This window comes from Macrobrachium nipponense, chromosome 5 (genome assembly GCF_015104395.2).
Source record: "Macrobrachium nipponense isolate FS-2020 chromosome 5, ASM1510439v2, whole genome shotgun sequence".
Lineage (NCBI taxonomy): Eukaryota > Metazoa > Arthropoda > Malacostraca > Decapoda > Palaemonidae > Macrobrachium > Macrobrachium nipponense.
Genome location: NC_061107.1, coordinates 110,971,876 through 110,994,575, shown reverse-complemented (window position 1 = coordinate 110,994,575; position 22,700 = coordinate 110,971,876). Strand labels below are relative to the sequence as shown.

At 40.4% G+C, this 22,700-nt stretch overlaps 1 protein-coding gene across 1 annotated transcript in view; it reads right to left on the bottom strand.

Annotated features, from left to right (window-relative positions):
- LOC135215594 (gem-associated protein 2-like) overlaps positions 1-5,907 on the bottom strand; it is a 130,886-nt gene extending 124,979 nt beyond the window's left edge. Inside the window, exons 1-2 of the mRNA XM_064250471.1 lie at positions 5,750-5,907; positions 4,531-4,671 (exon numbers count right to left, since the gene is read on the bottom strand). Coding sequence (XP_064106541.1) covers positions 4,531-4,655 — 125 coding nt within the window. The 5' untranslated portion in view covers positions 4,656-4,671; positions 5,750-5,907. The remainder of the gene's footprint in view (positions 1-4,530; positions 4,672-5,749) is intronic.
- Between the last annotated feature and the right edge of the window lie 16,793 nt (positions 5,908-22,700).

Genomic DNA, 22,700 nt, shown 5'->3' with positions numbered 1-22,700 from the left:
AATGTTTCTATTAGTTGTCCTCGCAATCATCGTGTTTTTAGGCCATACATGTTCAGGCTCTCTATTCGTCAATGATAATATAACTCGATATACAGTAAATTATGCGTTTTCTCATTGATTTTAGACCGGTCACATGCAGAAATATAGTGATGCACAAAAATCGTAATATTATAATATACAAAAACATGTACAAACCTCATTTTCACCTTTCGAGGAAAATTAAAGGTTTTTCCATTTCTTGAAAAGATTCCTCTATTAATTGTTTTAAACATTCGTCCTCATTTCGTGAGCAAACGGCAGCATATAAAGTAATAAAATATGTTTATATAAGCCCAAAATTATACAGCAATTACGCGTGATCGAGAAATTTGAACTGTGTGGGAAATGGTCAGCAAATGCCACCACCAGATGTCTCAGCAGCAGCGTAAACAAATTGGCGGGCCGCATGAACTGAATTTGTTTGACAAGTGGCTGAATTAAATTTACATGCAAGTGCATGCCAGCTGATATAGATACCACTACGACGACTTGAGAAAGCCAGGCCCATAGGTAAGTGATAGCAGCTTATGCCATTATCTTTCACTATCATTTTATAGTATACTCTATTCCTATAGCATTATGAGAGAAAAGTACCGTTAGTCTGTAGGGAATAATTCTGCATTTTCTTTGGGGAATTGAAATACCAACAACTCTAGGAAGAGTTGCTTTTGTTCTAAGGGTTTTAATGTGAGCAAACCTTTAGACTGGACTAAAATTGGCAAGAATGTAGGCTGTACAAGGTGACAAGGTCTCGGCCAAAAATTAAGTAAACCTATAGGCTAGTATTACCTACCTACCTAATTTATGGTGTCCTACAGCCATCCTCGGCTAAGTAATTAAGTCAAGGCTTGTGAGGGAGAAGCCCCCCAACCTTTAAAGGGGGGTGTAGGGGCAAACCCCCATCTAGGTAATGCTTGATTGACGCAGAGGTTAGGTTAGGCTAGTGCACCCAAAACCCCCAATTGCCATAGGGGCCCCAAGCATGTTGGGTGGTTATAGAATAAAAGGTTAGTACTTCCTATTTTACTGATCAAGGTTTTTTTCCAAATTTTTTTTTTTTTTTTTGCATAGATATACCAAAAAAAAAAAGGTTGGTAACTTAGTGATTCTTACTAGGCTATTAAGGCTGTGCAAGCTTGTAAAAAAGTAAACACCTAAAGTAAAGACAGAGTGCCAGAAATTGGAAGCTCAGGTACTGGAGGACAATTTTCCATTTCCACCTAATTTTGTGGACATTTGAGGTGCTGGAGGGTCTGCCCTACTTGAATTTATTACAACAACATCTAAACTAACATAAAAAGCAGTCTTTTTAAATGACAATTCTGAAATTGTGAATTTCCACAGGACATCTCAAAATCTTTAATTTTCAGCACTCTGAGTTAAGGAGAATACCTAGGGGATAAGGGTAAAGATTGTGGGATCCTCTTCAATTTCTTTATCTAGAACTATAGTCTAACTGAGTATTTGGCTTATTTAACCTAACCTTCATAAATTTACAATTTAATGATAACATGGGCTACGTTGGTTAGATTACGTAATATTAGGTTAGACTGTATTTATTTACATTAATGGTCAGTGGATCCCTCATTCTTAACTTTAAACATCATTATTTTCATTATTAGACATTTCCTTATAATGCTTAACCTAACCTCTGCATCTGTAAAGCATTATTTGGACAATAAATTTTGTGTACTAGCCTAACCTATAATGCTTAACCTAACCTCCACTTTAAACATCATTATTTTCATTATTAGACATTTCCTCCCTTAATGACTTATCTATGCATTCTATACAATATTCTCCCTAATTCTAGGCATCTACTTTTCTATAACTCATGTGACTCTAATAGTAAGAATTACCCAAAAGTTTTTTTTTATTATTATTTTTATGGAAAAAATAAAATAAAATAAGGCGTGGAGTATTCCCTAGAGTTACCCTTTCATTGCTGGAGGACCTCTAGCATTGAAAGAAAAGTAATGGGTGATGTTACACGCAATTAGTGTTTGAGGAACAGATATTCATGGTAAATATTAAGAAAGGGGTTGGCTCTAGTACCAAATAATTTTTTTTAAACTCATTGTAGGTTTCAATGCTATGATAATATTACCCTTACATTTTTATGAAATATGATAAAGCACTGTATTTGTAAAACCAATGCAAAAAATAATAAATAATTCAGACCTATAAATGTACGGTAGCAGCAAATCACTGTTCGGCTTACAAACTCGCCTGGGCTATTGCCTTTTGCATGGTTCAGGATAAAATTAATGAGGTATAGCTTTATATTTTTCTCAGGGTCTGCAAGTTCATTATCATATTACAGTATAATGGACAGAGTAGTGAGTTACCAGAACAGTTAATTTATTATATCTTGTGAAATTTCTTAGCCCTACCCTATATTTTACTGATAATATTCATGTATATTAATTTTTGTTAATCAGTTGGTACTAATAAGGAGCAATTAACTTGGATTAAAGATTTGCAAAATCAGTTAAAAAACAATGTAGGCTACAGTAACACATACAATGCCTAATGTGACAGAAAGGGAAAACTACATATATATAACTCTTTTTCAGGATAGACACCAGCCTAAAGGCTGACACACCGTATCTCTACCTAGAAAATGGGACATAGCCTACGATGCGACTTGAATTGTTTGTGGAGGTTGAGGCATGGCTGAATTGTGTCATGGCACCTGGTTGAAAAGGTGAAGCTATATCACAGTCAGTTTTTGGCAGCTATTACCGCTTCAGTGAAAATTGAGGAAGAAATCAGATTCCACAGAGGAAGGGAGATGGAAGTGTGTCCAAATTTTTTTTTTTTTTTTGTAGTATATGTATCTACATATTAGCATATTTTATAAGGTTTATTTTATGTATATTTTCAGTGTTTGTACATGCATATATCTGTTACCAAAAGAAAAATAGAAATAAAACCAAAACAAATGGTTCATGCGCTTGGTGGGATGTGATATATTTGAATCTCTCGTCTTTTGTCTTGTATCATTCAAAGTGGTTGCAATCTTCAGTATGGTAAAGACTATTTTATGTGTGTGTGTGTGTTTTATAAAAATAGCTGTCCATTAGCACAAGTCTCATGTGTGTGTATGTGTACATACATACTTTAAATATACCTTTTTTTTACTGTGATTTTTTTATGGAATGAGGTTGTGCTACTGAGGTAAGAATCAATCGAGTGCATGTGTAGGTTATTTGAGGCCACAGTACTTGACTATTTACTTGTACAGTGTTAGTCCTCACTGAAACATGTCAGTGCAAAATAAATGATAAGCAAGATTAAAACTTTCATTCTCCTGAGTTATTTATTGTAAGATTATGAACTTTAATTTTATGGCCTTGAAAATTATGATTCAAAGCTATTGCAAGGTTCATGTAAACCTTGTAAACAAGTTTTTGGGGCCTCTATAAGGGTTGTTTAATATCCTTACAGTTTGTTAAAAGCAATTAAAAGGTAATTATGAGTCATTGATAAAGCCTATTTAAGGTTCTGTACAGGATTTTACAAAGTATGTTAAAAGCAGTTAATAGGTAATTATGAGGCATTTAAAAGCCTATTTAAGGTTTTATATGGGCTTTTTAAAGGTTTATACCATGGTATTTTGAAGCTCTTTCAAGGCTTTTATTGAGGTTTATTTCAAGCATATTTAAGGCTTGCACAAACCTAAAAGCGTACACGAAAACGGGTATTTTTTAGATGTATTACAAGCACTTTTTAGGTTTGGGCTTGAAGTTCGCAAGCTTGTAAAGTATGTTCGTCTGATGTCCTATGAACATTCATTTTCTGGGGGTGATGGACAAAATCAAGATTTTTTTCTACCTACTTTAGCTTAACATGTTCTTTGCTATCAATCATACACTGAAATAACTACAAAAGGTAGCACATCATGTTAAAAGTAGATAGATGGACAGCATCTTATCTATTTATTAACTCTGATGAACATGACTGCAAATAACAAAGTCTAAACTGTTAGCTATTCAGACCATTATGCACACAACAGCTCATACAACTAACCCAAGAATTACATTTCAATGAAGTGTATGACATATTTCAGTAAAGATGCTTATAAACTGCCTATTTTAACAATTCAAACACCAAAAACACCCTCCAAAAATGCTAATACCTACCTAATTTAATTGTTTTTATCATGAAAAATGTGTTTAGTCACAGAAATAATAAGAAAATGCAGTAATTAGTGAATAATCATCTCTGAAAAATTCAGTGAATGGGCAAATTTTCTGTGAATATATAATGTGGATATACATTCCACAGAACAATCCATGAACAGGTGAAGCCACAAATCCAGAACCACGAATATGAAGGGGTTGACTGTAATTTCATTTAAGAAATATGTGAATAATGTTCACATGAAACTGACTCAAAAATGAGAATGAGATCTTTTAATTATTCCAATTTTGAGGTATACGCACTTGATTTTAAAGTCATATTATAAATTAGCTGAATATAACTTACACTACATGCTGAAGATACTCTTCTGCTGATGCTGGTGGTACTGATGGGTCATAATTGTCTGGCACTTTACTTACTGCAAAAGCCTGTGATAAAAGATTATCATCCCCACCGTCATTGTCATTCATGGTTGTAAGAAGAACTCTGAAATTAAAAATTCAATAAAATCTTTATACAATGCCAACACAAAATGTAGTACACACATCCTTTTAATAGGAAATAGCTTGACACAAAATTAGTTATGTGCATACAAATGATATGTAGTGGATACTAACTAAAAAGGTTTGCACATAATTCAATAAATCTTATAATAAAAAGTGTTACATCATTCCTCCTTCAATCACTGGCGTGCAGTGGGTGGGGCTTAGCTGCAAAGCTATGTGGACTCTACTATAGGTAGTTCAGGTCAGGTTAGGTCATTTGCTTCAAAACTAACACCAGAATGTTCAAAGAACACAATAATAATGTAAGAAAATTATATTTTCATGTCTACAATGCAAAAAGGATGTCAAGAAACATTTTACCATCTAAGCTAGCTAGTATGTACAGCACAACTGCAACCCTCCTCAATTACAAGCAACCAAAGTACTGTAGAAATAGCCAAGCTCCAAGGAAATACCCGACACCCAACTAGGCCTATTGTTTAGATTAACCAACTCTGACCCACAGTAAGCAGTTTGCCAACAACTTTAGACGAATACTAGGTACAATTTAGTACCAAAAGCCCCTAACTTAACTGGTACTCTGAGGGGATACTAGAATGATTTTTCGGAGGTACCTATACTACCTACCTACCTAAGGTAGTCTGGTTAGGTCGGAGAATGAGATCTAGGAAATGTCTGGCTTTCTTCTTCCTTTTTTTTTTTTTTTTGAGCGCGGGGGAGGTGGGGTGGAAGGAGCCAAGACCTCAACACCGGCCAAGTCAGGGTGCGGAGCCCTAAGCCAGGTAAGGTCTTGTTAGGTCAGGACATTGCATTCTAAGAAAGGATGGGTTTGATCAGTTTTCACGGTAGGATTTCTCACGCCTACTTCTGTCTCCCTACTCTTCATCAGCTATACCAACTAAGGCTATCTTTACCAAATCGAAGCTATCTTAACCCTATTCTTTACGGGCTTGAAATAGCTAGGTACCTAGCCTAGCTAACCTAGGATGGCATCAAGAGGCAGATGTACGTAGGTACCGTAGTAGACTTCGTATTGAAATTTGATTTTGATAACATACCTGTGCTTAAGCAAGCTCAGATCCTAGGGTTCGTTCAAAAACCGTTAAATAATCTCGTAAACGCGCTGAAAATTTATTAAGAATGAATATGTCAGGGACATTAGCTATAGCGTCTACGGGAAAACGAGATTTGTTGGTTTTGCAAAGAATACACTTATGACTGCGGCATAATCTTTACAACGCCACCCCAAAGCCCACCCTCTCAGCTCTTCTGTAACTGCCGGATTAATATTAAATAGCTGGGATTAGGGGAATACGGAACAGAAATGCACTACATAGAACGCCGATTAAGAATATTATAATAGAAATCTTTATATGTAAGGAAGATACACTGTTCCCAAGTAGTAAGAAAGATTCAACATAAAATAAGAAAAATACAATTTAGATTTAGTTAAATAGAAGTAACTAAACGGTAAGTGTAAGCACTTAGAGATAAGTCCTTCAAAAAAAGAAAACCCTAGCTTTGGAATGAGGAAGGGTCCTACATAAGTAGACTGTACAACCCTTAAAGGGAGAAACCGTGTATATATGTTGCCCAAGTAAGATTCTTGGTTTTACAAGCAAGATTAAAATTATGTGACGGTAGTAGTAGTGTCAAAAATTGCCATTTATTCCCCTTGAATAAAATTTCTTAGTTTTTTATGAGTACTTGTTTTGAATAAAATTTCTCAGTTTCTATGGAAATACGTTATATGATTATTTGCTCCACAGAAGTAGTTTTATTATGTTAACTATAGCAATGAGTTGGTATAAATTAGTACATTGATATTCAAAGTAATAAACCACTTTTTTGCATATTTTGTCCATCTATATAATTAGATGACGTATAATTACAGTGTTGTCAAACCTCTTCCTGTGGAGACTATGTATATATTATTTTCTTATTGTAAGGGCACATACCAGTAATTTATGCTTGCCTACTGGACGAAATCCCCCTTTTTTTTTTTTTTGTATGTTGGGTTACGATTAAAGCACTTTATGTTTGTTTTTAAGTTGATGTTTGTTACGTAACCCTGTAATTTTGTATATGTGACAATTGTGTTATGCAATATACTCCTCCCGAGTTTTCTTCTAGGGTGGAAAGGTGAAGGCTCCAGGGTTCCCGGGCGTACGATAATTATCGTACAAGTATGATAATTTGACCCTCTGAACGATAAACGATAACGAGCGAACGATATACGATAATTCGCGATATATGTAAGATAATTACTGGAAATGTACGGAATTTAGAAGATTCAAGGCTATAAGGCACCCAAAGATCATTCGCCACCTGAAAATAAGTAAAGCTTAAAAGGAGCAGAAGGCAAAAAAAGAAGATATAGAAAGGTAACAGACAAATATGTACCTCTCTCTCTCTCCTTTGATGGTGATGATAAGGATGATGAATGAGGCAGTGAAGTCATTTTTTTTTCCTGTATACATATTTTTCGTTTTTATTGTTATTACAGTGTGATGATAAAGAACAATTAGCGAGTCCTTCATAAACAGCATAGTACTGATCTTTTAGTTTCGTTTTCATTGATGATAATACTGATGATTATTAACAGTGATCTTTTTGTCGCATTTTTCCATTTCATTTTCATTGATGTAATACTGATGATTAGTAATGGCTATCAGTGAAGAATTGAAAGTAAACAATTATATGATTTTGCTGCATGTTTTTTTTTTTTTTTTTTTAATGGGGTTGTAATGTGATGTTTAAGAACAATTGGCAATTTTCTTAAAGCAATACCCATGTTAGTTGTGATTTTTTCTTTTTTAAACTTTACATTGGTGATATAGAATGACAATAACAATCACTGAAGTACTAAATAGGCTACTTTGTACAGCCTACAGAAAAGATATCTTTTTGTTCTATTTCGTTTTGTCATTATTAGCAATAATAGAAATGGCATCACAATTTTTCTATTTAGCCTTACATTAATAGATATAAAGATATATTGCTGTAGATGAAATACAGTTATATTATGATATGAAAAAATGTACGATAATTCTAATCAAAATACGATAATTTGAAGAAGTTTGGTACGATAATTTGGTCTGATACACCTGGGAACCCTGGGTGAAGCGCTCTGATTCTAGCATCTGACTCCACGAAGGCAAGTAAAAGAAGATATTCTTGCAAGATCCAGCCACATCACCTCGTGAATCGTCGTCGCCATTGCTGTAACTTCTTCATTAGGATATTCTGAGATCCTGTTTGCCAATTAAGTTTTATTTCTATCGAAGTAACGTAACGTTTTGTTAATAATTTTTGCAGTAATGTGTTAGTTTTCTTGCTTCTTAACGTAATTTGAATAATTGTTCTGTTCTTTAAATATTAATTATATGTATTAAACCTTTAAATGCGTATTTGTGAACCCGTGTGGCATCACCCAAAAAAAAATGGTGCAGGAAATACAGTTGATTGTTTCTTAACTGCACTTTTGTTGAATAAAATGCAAGCTTTCTTGACTTTAAGTAAGTTACTAAACTCGTCAGCACTGTAACTTGGTCTCATTCAAAGATAGTGCAGGAGGGCTTAAGGTTGAATGAAATCGTACCGAATGTGGCCCTAAAATTCAGTTTAGTTTCACCACAAGTAGTGTCAAGAACATTAGTTTGCATATAATATTTGAGACTTATAGGGTAACAACAACACCATGTTAGCGATTATTTACAGAAACATGCATATGGTTAGCTGAAAATATAATATAACGTCAGATGATAAAAGATTAAAGATAGCGGGAGATCAGATTAAGGAATTGTATAAGAGATGCTGGGAGTGTCTCGTCAAACATGCAAAACATGACATTAAGGCATTGACTGCTTGAAAAGAGGACTGTGAGGACCAGAAAGTAAGACAGGTAGCTGGGTACTGATAATTTATTATTTACAGGTAAAAACAGGCTATAAAGGAGGCTGCGGAGGGATATGTAGTATCCCATCTGAACAGAGAGAAACTAGGTCTGGGCCAGAATTTGTTTTCTCGGAGCTATACATTTAAAGATAATAAGATATACAAATAATGAAATCATATGAGTTATACATCGGCGGAAAGGCCGCAGAACGCTCTATAAAATGGTTAAAGGAACAACACGGCTTGATGATGAAATACAATAAAAATATAGAAAAAGGGTTGTCCTTACAAATACTACCCCCCAAGACAATGATTATGGAAAAATGATTGTATGAAAAATATCTTGGAGGCAGGAGGCGACCCCGTGTCCTTGTGCCAAGACAATTATTGGAATAAATTGTATGACTTGGAGGAGACTCCGTGTCCTGCCAAGACAATCATTATGGAATAATGATTGGATGAAAAATATCTGGAGGCAGGAGGCGATCCGTCCTTGGGCCACATCATTATGGAATAATGATTGGATGAAAAATATCTTGGAGGCAGGAGGCGACTCCGTGTCCTTGGGCCAAGACAATCATTATGGAATAATGATTGGATGAAAAATATCTTGGAGGCAGGAGGCGACTCCGTGTCCTTGGGCCAAGACAATCATTATGGAATAATGATTGGATGAAAAATATCTTGGAGGCAGGAGGCGACCACGTGTATTATTATTGGGCGTTACCGAATATAGAGTCCTTCGGCATTGCTGGGTGACAGGATGCCTCCCCTGGTGGTTCTATTGTCGACTGAGGGCAACCAAGACTGTGGAGGGAGCTATTTTGCATGTGGTGGTGGCGTGTGATGGGCTGTGGTGACCCCCAGGTGCGGTGGCGGTGTAGGTTGGCCTGAGGAAGTCTCTAGCGCAGCAGCAGTGTCCGGCAGGCAGCCCAGAGCCAGGATTAATAGAGTACAGGGTTAGAGCGTCCCGTCGTTACTGCGCATATTTATGACGTAATTGGTAGGTGGCCATAAAAGAAAACAAAGAAAACAAATAAATTAAAGGTAACTATAGGAATTGTTTGCCCACACCCATTACCTATCTCTTTCACGACCTTGTGTGAGAGAGGTCCCTGTTAATCTCCAGGTGCTGGAAGATAGTTTCCTTGTTCTTCACTCTGGTGGGGTCAAATACTGACTGATGACTTTTTTTTTTACCTGCACCTCAGTCAGATCAGCCACGTGACGTCATGCACGAGATTGTCCTATTTTGGTCAGAAGCAGTCTAACCCTGTATTCTATTCAGAGCTGTCTAACCCTGTACTCTATTAATCCTGTGCAGAACCACAGGTGAGGTAGAAGCGTCGGCAGGTCGAGGAAGCACACAGGTAGAGGTGGCAGCAGGCAGAGGAGTCCCACAGGTAGCGGCAGCAGCAGGCAGAGGAGGTCCACAGGTAACAGCGGCAGCAGGCAGAGGAGGCCCACAGGTGTGGCAGCTGTGTCGATGGATTGAGGAGGCCTACTACAGACAATGACGTCAGAAGGGTGAGCAGGTCCACAGGTGTGGCAGCGATGTCGGGCAAGCTGAGTGAGCCCCAGGAGTGACGGACTGACGGTACCGTCGGGGTTGTTTTTTTTTTTTTTTTTGTATGGTGTTTTTACATTGCATGGAACCAGTGGTTATTCAGCAATGGGACCAATGGTTTTACGTGACTTCCGAACCACGTCGAGAGTGAACTTCTATCACCAGAAATACTCATCTATCACTCCTCAATGGAATGGCCGAGAATCGAACCCGCGACCACTGAGGTGGGAAGCAAACACCATACCATCCACGCCACTGAGGCGCTTCGTCGGGTGTTGAGGAGGCCCACAGGCAGCAATGTTAGGCGGCTAAAGCAGGACCCTGGGTGCAGCAGTGGCGTCAGGAGGTTGCCTGGGAACTCACAGGATTTGCAATGGCGCAGGGTGAAGAACCGAGGAGGCTAGCAGGTTCAACGGGTCGAGAAGGTATCTGGCGTCCCCCAGTTGAAGAAAAGGAGGCCACGACGTCGAATGGAGGTTTCTGGACCACTGCCTGATTTTGTGTTGGCTGACCAGCACCCAGCTACCCGTCCTCGAAAAATGCCAAAACACGTTTGGAAGCTGAGCTGTGATGGGTCCGTTAATGGTGTCGGTATCGTCCTCGGAATGGAGCTTTCAGAGACCTAAACTGTGGTGCCGTATTGAGACCGCTAAAGGTTCTCTGAAGGTGAGCGGCCGTAATTAGTCCATTAAAGGCTGGGCCTAAAACAGTGTCACTGACTCTGGGAGGTCACCAGTTGTGAGGACCTGAAAGTAAGACAGGTAGCTGGGTACTGATTTATTACAGGTAAAAACAGGCTATAAAGGAGGCTGCAGATGGATATGTAGTATCTTACCTGAACAGAGAGAAACTGGGTCTGGGCCAGAAGAATTTGTTTTCTCGGAAACATACATTTAAAGATAATAAGATATACAAATAATGAAATTACACGAGTTATACATCGGCAGAAAGGTCGCGGAACGGTCTATAGAATGGTTAAAGGAATAACGCAGCTTGATGATGAAATACAATAAAAATATAGAAAAACCGTTGTCCTTACAGTACCGCCGACTCTGCTGCTCGGGTCCCAAACGGCGCTCTTACCTTAACTTTTTTTGTTGTTGTTTACTTTTTTTTTTTTTTTTTAATATGATATTTGATTTTCTAAAAAAAAAGGAAAGTCTTTTATCCATGTTTTCTAATAAACATCACTTAAATGTTATTTTGTTATCAATAAAAAAATGTTGAATTTTATTTTACTCTAATTTAGATACATAAAATCAGTACAGTTATTAAATAAAGATGCAACATCTTTTTATGTAAGAAGGATAAAAATATAATACCAATATAGGACAAAATATCAATAATAATAAAAGAAAAACAATAATTGTAGATATGGCAGATCTTGATAAATTTTTTTAGTATTTTAGTTCCAAGATATAAGGAGAAATAAATCAGTGCAAAAATGTCATGGAAAAATAAAGAACACATCTAAATTCATACTTTCAGTTATCAATTAATCTTAATTTGATAGGTTTTCTGGTTGTCTTAAGCAACCTAGTTCATTCTCTTGATTGGAATTGTTTAAACATAAACTTTGAACAAAATATTTTTGAGATTGACAAGCTCTCTTGTTTTTTTTTTACCAAAGAAGAATCAATCATTGCTAAAAGCTTAGCCACGTAATTTCCACAATATTTTTCTCGGCTCACTTAATTTCTCAAACAAAGGAATGCACTATGAACAAGAACTTTATATCAAATGAAGGAACACAAAGGCCACCATGATTCAGTTCCTCTGAAAATTCAATTGAAATGTTACCTTCACTTGCATCTGTTACCCCATATTTATGAACAAGATAATCAGCAATAAAAAAAAAACTTTTGTTTTAATGGATCTGAGAAATCAAGTAATTCTTCAGTGATGCAAATTTCCACATTTGTTTTTCTTTTCGTGTAATTGATATTTTTTCTTTATTAGTTTCATATATTCATCCTTATATAAATAAAAAATATTGCATCTCTTTAATAATTGTACTGATTTCATGTATTAAAAATTAGAGTATGAGAGTAAGAGTAATGTTTATTAGAAAAATGGTGTATATTGGAAAACAGTGATAAATGACTATTTTGTTTTTGGAAATCAAATATAAATAAAAAAAACTTAAGTAAATAACAACCAAAAGTTAATGCGAGAGCGTTTGTTAAAGAACGCGCTAATCCAGTTTGGGATCAGACCTTGAGGACCCGAGCAGCGGAATCAGTAGTTCTCTTTTCAAGTACTCTATGCAATAAGGCCTGTTGAAAAGCAAGACCCCGTGTCAGCCGAAAGAGCTGACTGTATCTAACTACCTAAGGTAGGAAAGATAAGACATAAGATTAAAACAGCAAATTGTTGTGTGAAAGAATGGATAAATAAAATAAAAACCCACGAATTTCAGGTTGGTAGATAAAAACCACCAAAGCAGCTTCCATTATCATGGCACATATAAACATCTTGAAGAAAATATAAGAGTAAAAACAATTATAATAGAAATAAACACAGGACATATGAACCTAGCCCCTAGCGGCTGCCAACAGTAGGCTAGCATTGTCTGAACTGTAATATCATCGTTATTTTTCATCATAGAAGAAAAAAGCATATTTGAAATTTCGCAAAAAGTTCTATCAGCATAGTATTTTTTTCTAAAACCAATTTTTAAGAGGTTAGCATGGCCGGATATTCAAATAAAAACGGCACTCAGTAATTCATCCCCTAATATCATCAATATTTTTCACTCCTCAATGGAATGGCCGAGAATCGAACCCGCGACCACCGAGGTGGAACGCAAACACCATATCAACCACGCCACTGAAGCGCTCAAAAGGAAAAGTAAGAGCATGTTCGGAATCCTTGTATAAAGTTCTATCGGAATATGAGTTTCTTTTTTCTCTACAAATAATAATAAAGAAGGTGGCATGGCTAGATCAAAACGGTACCAGGTTAAAACCATCCCCTGTAAAATGTACATATATGGTCCATCTTTGGTTCAATTCAGTCCAATAGTTTTGCCGTCTGTAGTAGATATACATTCATACACAGTCCGACCGTCAGCTTTATATATAAGGTGTAGAGAGCAAGCTAACACCACAGAACATTTGTTTATTTACAGTGTTGAACTTGAATCGAATTTGCACACAGCCATGAAAAGAGGTATAAAAACACACAACGTTGTCTGTGTAGTTGATAATTGATGATGGGGAGTGTCATGAAAAATGAGTGCACCATTTTCCCTGATTTGAGTCTGCCTCAGAATCACATTACTGTGCGAAAACCCGTTGGTAGCAAAAACGCAATGGTTCTGTCAATTTTGAGATATTTTTGTACCCTTTGTTGAGTAATCCACGTGAGGTCACAGAGGTCACTTCAATATGTTTTGTCAAGATGAAATTGTTATTGAGATTGGGGAATCATAATCAAAGTAAGAAAATTGAGAGCAGGGAGAGTGACTACCTGGTCAAGGACAATAGCACCTTGAGCACCAGGGATCATCCTTCCCTTAACAGATACCAGCAAGGTGTGACATATCTAAATTCTCTCCAAGTTTTACGCCAAAATTTCGTTCTCCATTGTGGTAATCATGAGTCCCCTTATAGTTGTTATTAATAGTAAGTAGGGTCATACTCAACTTAAAATTGAAGTGATCTCAAGCCCAGTGAATGTGGGATGGTTGAAGTGATCTCAAGCCCAGTGAATGTGGAATGGTTTTTTCATCAGTGAATTAAGATTCAAAGTTCATTTTTCCCGTGACCATGAAGTCCCGTGTTCCCTGTGGACTACCAAGCTGGTGGGAAATTTGCTGTTGAGTGTGAGGACATAAATTGACAGGTATCTGGGTACTGATGCTTTATTGCCCATGTGTGGGTTATACAATGACAGGTGCGGATGGCCATGTTAGTACCTGGAACAGGTCTACAGAGGTCCAAATGCTGAGACAGACATATGAATGATAATATGCACAGATGCAGTCTGTGTGTACACATGATATTTATATTGGTGGAAACGTGGCGTCACAAGCTAAAAACAAGTAGCAAAATCCCCCCCACATTAACCTAATCAATCCAGCTGCCCAACTCACCCCAGTCACACTTTCCTCTTCACACTACAGCATACATGCAGGACAATTGACCTACACCTACACACACACACACAAAAAAAAACACAAAACACATGTACTTACCAACCACTTCAGATACTCCGGGCTATGCTGTGCTGTCCGCTGGTTGAGGTCACAGAGATACCAACAACAACAACCAAGAACCACAACCCAATAACACAATTACAACACAACAACCAAGGACTACAACCAACAACTCAACAACCAAGGACCACAACAACAACCAAGGAACACAACCACAACTCAACAACACAGCAAAGAACCAAGGAACACAACCACAACCCAACAACACAGCAACCAACCAAGCAACACAACCACAACCTCACTCATAACAACAAAACTCAACAACACAACAAAAGACCACTACACAAACAACACAAAAAATCCCAACAGCACAGGCTCAACAACTCTAAGCAAACAACACTAACTTAACAACAACCAAATAACAACAAAAATGCACAACTCGGCTGAATATCACAGCCTTCACTATAATGCTGCCAACACTACTGTCTCTCACAGCTTCTGTCTAAAGACTGACTGAAAACTCACTCAAAACACCGAACTCTGATCTCCAACAACACCAACAGACAACCCAGAACTCACCAACAGCCAATTCAGTCGTTAACCATCCAACCACCAATTACCCTCTCTCTCTCACACACATACACACACAGACATTGTCAAATGGAACTCCATAACTCCTCCATAGAAAGGCCAGAGAGTTCTACACTGGTTGATATACATGGGATCTTAGCAAGTCGTTTGTTGAAATGATAATAAAAACATTGAAAAGACGTGTCTTCACAAGTACTCCCCCCCCCCCCCCCCCCCCGGGACAATTATTATGAATAATGATTGGAAAATTTAATTAAATTAATTGAGGGACTAGTCGCAGTATCTTCATGGAGGCAGGAGTTGAACCCATGTCCTTGAGATCAGTTATCGTGGGGCGGTATTGACTGCTGAGTCCTTCGGCGTTTTGGCTGACAGGATGCCTCCCCTGGTGTGGCACTTGGGGGGTTCAACTGTCATCTGTGGGCATCCACGGCCATGTTCAGGCATGCTGGGGACTTTGAGAGCATCCTTGTTTTGTGGTGGTACTCTGGAGTGCCTGCCAGTTTCTTCCCTGGTGTTGTCATCGTCCATCAGGAAGGCGGGTTTTAATCTATTGATCGAGACCCAGTCTTTGCAGCCATGTATCATGACGAGGTAGGCTTTGTCCATTCAGCTGATGATGGGGTATGGCCCCCAGTAAGGTTTCATCAGGGTGGGGGCCAGTGGGCGTCATTCCTCACAAAGACAAGTTGGCAAGTATCCAAGCCATTGGGCTTGAAGCATTTGGCCCTGTCGGAAAAGGCTTTCAGACAGGGCATGAATTTCCCTGCGATTTCCTGCAGTCTCAGAATTGACATATCTGATTCGGCAGCATCTGTGGGGAAGAATTTGCCAGGTACGGCTAATGCCTTGCTGTAGACTTTCTTTATGGGTGATGCCTCGCTGTTTGATTTTGGTGCGGTGTGTAGACCCAGCAGGATCCAGGGTAGCTGCGACATCCAGTTCTCGTCCATGCAGTGCGCCATAAGGGCGGCCTTTCATAATCAGTGGGTCCTCTCCATCATGCCGCTGGCTGCAGGGTTGCATGCAGTAGTGCTGTGGGGTGTCGTTCCCATCAGACAAACCAGGGAGGCCCACAGGTCGGACAGGAAGACAGGACCATGGTCTGTGGTGATGTCATCTGGTACGCAGAAGCAGCTGATCAAGAATGAGAAAAGGGCCTCCGTACATGCGCTAGTAGTGGCTTCTGTCTTAGGAGTCGCCTTGAGCCACCTTGTGGATTGGTTGATTATAGTCAGGAGGTATCTGGCATCCCCCAATAGAGGCATAGGGCCCACAACATCGATGTGGATGTGTTCAATCAGTTGCCTGGGTTGTGGGAAATCCCCCATACTTGATTCTGTGTGTCTGCTAATTTTGCTTGTTTGGCAAGCCACACACCTCTTGGCCCACTCTTGTACATCCTTCCTGATCCCATGCCACATGAATTTTCCCATCATCAGCTGCATCGTCGTCCTGATGGATGAGATAGTCTGTGTATTATATCGAACACTTGTCTCCTTTGTGAAGTTGGTATCAATGAGCCGGAGCGGACCATGCTGGTGTCGCAGAGGAGCATTAAGCCAGATGGGCCTACAGGGAAGTCTTCCCACATCAGTGTGGTAAGCGCTGTGCAGTAGCTGGCACTTCAGGATTGGTGGCTTGTTCCCATGCCAGATATTCGTAGTCGATCCCCAGGTGAATGGAGTTGATTTTGATTCTTGACAAGGCGTCGGCCACAGGGTTCATCTTGCCCAGGATGTAGTTGATGGTGCAGCCAAACTCATCAATGGTTTCCAGGTGGAGTTGTTGTCTTGCTGACCATGCGTCTCCCGCCTTCATGAATGCCAGTGGTCCATAATGATGGTGAAAGGGGTGCTTTCGAGGAGGTACCTAATGTGCCGCACAGCTTGGCAGACGGCAAGCAGTTCCCTGTCAAACGTACTATAACGGGTCTTCAGTGTCTTGAGCTTTTGGCTGAAGCAAGCACACAGTCGAGAGGAACCATTCATGATCTGTTCCAACACGGCCCTGCAGGCGATGTTGCTGGCGTCGGTGGTGTCTCAGGGCCGTGTCGGGATCCTAGTAAACCAATATGGCGGCTTTGGTGAGGGATGCCTTTGTTAACTTGAAGGCAGGTTGTTGGGGGGCTTCCCACTTCAGCTTCTTTGGTTTCCCCTTCAGGTCTTCCGTTAAGAGAGACATGATGCGGGCAATGTCCAGCGTGAAATGGTGGCGGTAGTTCTCCATGCTGATAAATTCCTGCAGGGACTTTACTGTTGCTGGCATTGGGAACTCCTTCACTGTCGCAACCTTCAAGACTATAGGGCAAACACCAGTCAGGGAGATCTTGGCCGAGGAAATCTACCCTTTCCACTTTGAAGATGCATTTGTCGAAACAGATGACCAATCCATTCTCCTGGAGGCGTTTCAGGACCGCTCACACGTGTTTCATGTGTTCTGCAGATTTGGAGAAGACCAGGACATTGCCCACGTAGCAGACACAGAAAAGCAGATCCCCAGGATGCCATCCATCAGGCATTGGAAAGTAGCCCCAGCGTTTCTAAGGCCGAAAGTGGAGTAAGAGAATGTGTACATCCTGAATGGCGTGGTGACAGCTGTCTTAGGAATGTCGTCAGGATGTACAGGAACTTGGAAGTAGGACTTGAAGACCTTGGCCCTGTGAAGGACCCTAGTGAGGTCCTGCATGTTCGGCAGAGGGTAGTGGTCTGGTGTTCGCCATGAGGTTCAGGCTGCGATAGTCCCCACAGCGCCTCCAGGTACTGTTGGACTGTGGCAGGATCACAAGCTAAAAAAACAAGTGGCAAACACCCCCCCCCCCACCCACCATTAACCTAATCAATCTAGCTGCCAAACTCACAATCTGTCACACTTGCCTCTTTACACTACAGAATTCAAGCAGGACAATTGACCAATACCTACACACACACACACAAAACACAAAACACATGTACTTAACAACCACTCCAGATACTCCAGGCTATGCTGTGCTGTCTGCTGGTCGAGGTCACAGAGATACCAACCACAACACCCAAGGACCACAACTTAACAACAAAAAAGGAACACAACAAAACAGGAACACAACCACAACCCAACACCCAAAGACCACAACCCTACAACTCAACAACAAAAAAGGAACACAACCACAACCTAACAAAACAGCAAACAACCAAGGAACACAACCACAACCTCACATATAACAACAAAAACTCAACAACACAACAAAAGACCAATGCACAAACAATTACCAACACACAAAAAATAACACAAAAAAGGCAACACACACATCCATTAACAACAACAACTCACATATAATCCAACAGGAACTCGCATACAACTCAACAACAACCTCACAGCACAACAACTCCTAAGCAACCAATATCAAACCCAACAACAATCAGCAACAAACCACACTACTTAAATAACTTAACCAATCCCTCAACACTTTCTACAGACTGCTGTCAACACTACTGATTATCACAGCTTCTGACTAAAGACTGGTTGAAAACTAACTAAAAACACAAAACTCAGATCTCTAACAGCACCAGCAGACAACCCAGAACTCACCAACAGCCAATTCAATCATTAACTATCCATACAGTACACCATCTCTCTCTCACAGACGTTGTCAAATAGAACTCTATAACTCCACCATATTTCCTCCCCCATTACATTTTACAATGTCTCCTTACACTCACAACACCCACACTAAACAGACTTCCGCAACACCCACGGATCCCTGGATCTTGTTCGAGGGCCCTCATACACACTCAGTTACACCACCATCAACTTCTCCCAGACCCCTTCCAGTCAGACTCCCATTACCATCTCCCTCACTACCATCCTCCCAAATCCCATTCACTATCTCATCTAACCCTTCTAACTCTTGTCCAAATATCTCTCGTAACTCTGCCACCAAATCACTTACCTCATTTACACTCCTGCCAAACTCCCAGAGACTTATTAATACTGCCAACTACATCCTTACCACCTGATTTCCTTCCTGGTGAAACTTCACTAAACCCTGATAATTCAAACCCACACACACTATATGTATCATTCCTCCCCTCAAAGTCATCTGTATTACACGCCTCATCCACCATTTTTACCCTAACACTAACCTCTCTATCATGCAGTTCATGTTTATCCCTTTCCATACCTTCTTCCACTTTCTTCCATACTCAACCAACACTAACTGCCGATCTCCCAGACCCATTTGCTCACAGACACTCGGCTCACATTTATTCACTGTCAACCACTCACCCATCACATTCTCCCTAACATACTGTCGCATACTAGCGGACCCACCCAAGTGAATCCCCTTTTCATGAAGTTTCCTGAATTCCCAGCCTGACCCATCCTCTTTCGCCTACACACACTTGCCAAGTGACCTTCCATTCCACATTCAACACACTTCGCATGCTGTTCTTTAAGCATCCTAGCATAATGGCCATTCTTCCCGCAGTTGCCGCAAACCACGCTCATACGGGTACCCCAATATCCACTAGCTATGTCCCCTGCCTGTCCACACCTTTAACATTTAATATCCCTATCTTTCTTACACTCACTCACTAAATGCCCCATTTGCCCACACCCGAAGCATGCTCCTAACGCCCATCGACATTCATTCTTCCTGTGTCCTGGCTTACCACATCTATAATGCTGCTGCTCACGCTCACAACTAACTGACCCTACTCTTCCAACACTCGCACTCCTATCTCTTTTAGGGCTAACTACACTCACGTTACTTACCCTAACGCTCCTATCTACTACTTGCTCTGCCATTTGCCTCGGCTCTTCCAAAACTCCCTCCCTATAGCTTTTAAATTCTGGCACAACCTCAGCTACCTCAGTCCTAACACTAACACTTCTACTCTCTTTCATACACCTATCTAACTTGTAATCTTCTACTATCTCTAAAATATTGTTCCACGTCAACCTTTCATTTGTCCATCGCATTTTCTCCTTATGTTTCAGATTTATAAACTCATATACGCTCTCTGGTACAGTCGCCAACAACATCCGCACTAACTCCTTACACTCATTTATCCCTTCGTCCCAAAACTTTTTCCTGGCTAATGTTTCTAACTTACAGACATACATCGACAAGGACTCACCAACATTCATTCTTGCCTCTTCAAAATCTTGCTTTCTCCTATATTTAATGCTACTCTTTATCCTCTGCCTGTTCTACAATCCTAGCTTTTACACTCTCATATGGCACATTCCATACGCTCATCATTACCCCATGCATACTCAACAAAAGTCCTGTCAAAAAGCTACCTCACTTTCTTGTTATCCCCATACTTTGCCTCACATTACCTCTCATATTCTTTAAAAAAAAGTCCCTTTATGTCCCTACTACCATGTTCCTTGTATTGTGCACATCGGGGTACCTCTCTCATATACACAGCCTCTCGTACTTCCTGCTCACTCTCACTTTCGCTACTTCCATTCTGACCCTTCTTTCCCTCTTCTGAATACAGCGAATCCACTTCCTTACTCACGTCCATACTCTCGACTACGCTCTTCTTACCCTTCTTCTTTCTACGTACCTGTTTCCACTCACCACTATCTAAATCACTCTCAGCCCTTTCCCCAATGTATTCAGTCCTAGTCTCATCCTGTCCATCACCCTTACTAACCTTCTTTCTCTTAGTCTTCTTCTTTTCCTCAAAAAACTTCTTATTCTTGTCCTCAGGTTTATCCTTATTCTGTGTCTTCCCTTTCTTTCCCTTACCTATCACAACTAAGTCACCTTTGTCACTCGTACTCTCATCCACTCGCTCTTTCACTTCCTTTACCACTCCTGGCCTGTCACAAGACCGAGTAGGCCTACCTCCTACTGCTCCCTTTCCCATGAATCCCTTAATCATTTCCTGCATCATCTCTTGCACTGCATTCATCATTACCCCCAAATTTTTTGTCCATTTTCTCAACCATTCTCTCTTCTGCTCCTTTCACCTTTTCTTTCATTTCCACTTTCGCACTCCTCTAAATCGTTCTTCAGCTCCTCACACTCTACCCTCAACCTCTAATTCTCCACTTCCAATCTTTCCTTAGCTTCCCTCGCCAACTGTAACCTCTCCTTCAACCCTTCCATCATCACTTTCTCCACCAGTCACACAACTCAATACCCCAATCGTCCTGCAACTGCTGCACCAAGTCCCTGTTCGGGCTCCAAAATAATAATGTGGCGGGATCACAAGCTAAAAGTACAAGTGGCAAACCGCCCCCCACAACATTAACCTAATCAATCCAGATGCCAAAGTCACTCTCTGTCACACTTTCCTCTTTACACTACAGAATTCACGCAGGACAATTGACAAATAGTCAACACAAAAACAAAAACACGAGACACATGTACTTACCAACCACGCCAGGCTATGCTGTGCTGTAACCACAACCCACAACAAAACAACACAGAACACCCAAGGACCACAACCCCACAACTCATCAACAAAAAAGGAACACAACAACAAAACAGGAACACAACCACAACCTAACAAGACAGCAAACAACCAAGGAACACAACCACAACCTCACATATAACAACAAAAACTCAACAACACAACAAAAGACCAATGCACAAACATTTACCAACACAATAAAACAACAACACAAACAGGCAACACACACATCCATTATCAACAACCCTCAACCACAACAACTCACATATAATCCAACAGGAACTCACATACAACTCAACAAAAACCTCACAGCACAACAACTAAGCAACCAATATCAAACCCAACAACAATCAGCAACAAACCAATAACACACTTAAATAAGTTAACCAATCCCTCAACACTTTCCACAGACCACTGTCAACACTACTGATTATCACAGCTTCTGACTAAAGATCTCTAACAGCACCAGCAGACAACCCAGAACTCACCAACAGCCAATTCAATCGTTAACTATCCATACAGTACACCCTTTCTATCTCTCTCTCACAGACACACAGACGTAGTCAAAAAGAACTCCATAACTCCTCCATAGGACTTCTTCACCATGTGGAGGAGAGATGCCCATGGACTAGACGCCTCTCTGCAGATTCCCATCTGTTCCAAGTTGGCGAATGTGCTTTTGGCGTCCTGGAGCCTCTTGGGTGGCAGACGGTGAAACTTGGCATGTATAGGAGGTCGGCCAACTGATGCAGTTCCAGTTTGAAGACGTCGGAAAACTCTTGCAGGAGGACGTTGTACTTGTGTGGTGAGAGGGAACATACGGCAGGTATGCCCAATCGGGCTGTGAGTGGTCGAGAATGGCCTGGTCCAGCTGAGAGTGGTCAAGAATAGCAAGTCCCTACATCCAGTAAACGTTTGCAGCCCTTGTTCACCAGAAGTCCATGTTGCACCAGGAAGTCAGCCTCCAGCAGAGGAGCCTTGACATCCGCGATGATGAAGGGCCAGTCGTAGTTGTGGCCCAGGATGGATATCTTGAGGGTCCAGGCCCCGTAGCAGCAGATGGGACTCCCGTTTGCAGCTGCCAGAGTAGCCGTGTTGTCAGATGTGTGGTTGTGGTCCTCCTCTGATGGCAGGAATGCCGACTGCATCGCCTGTGTCCACCAGCATCCTACAACCAGATATGGCAACGCAGATGTAGAAACCCACTGGTTGGGATCTTGTAGAGTTTGCAGCCATGGCTGCTGTTGTGTGTGGCTACCATCCTAGTTTTTTGGAAAGAAACAGGGTGATCTGCAATTCCTGGCGTCTCCTTCCCGAACTGCTGATGATAACAGCATCACAAAGAATTATTTTTCTGCTGTTGCTGTTGTGGGAGCGCCTTCTTC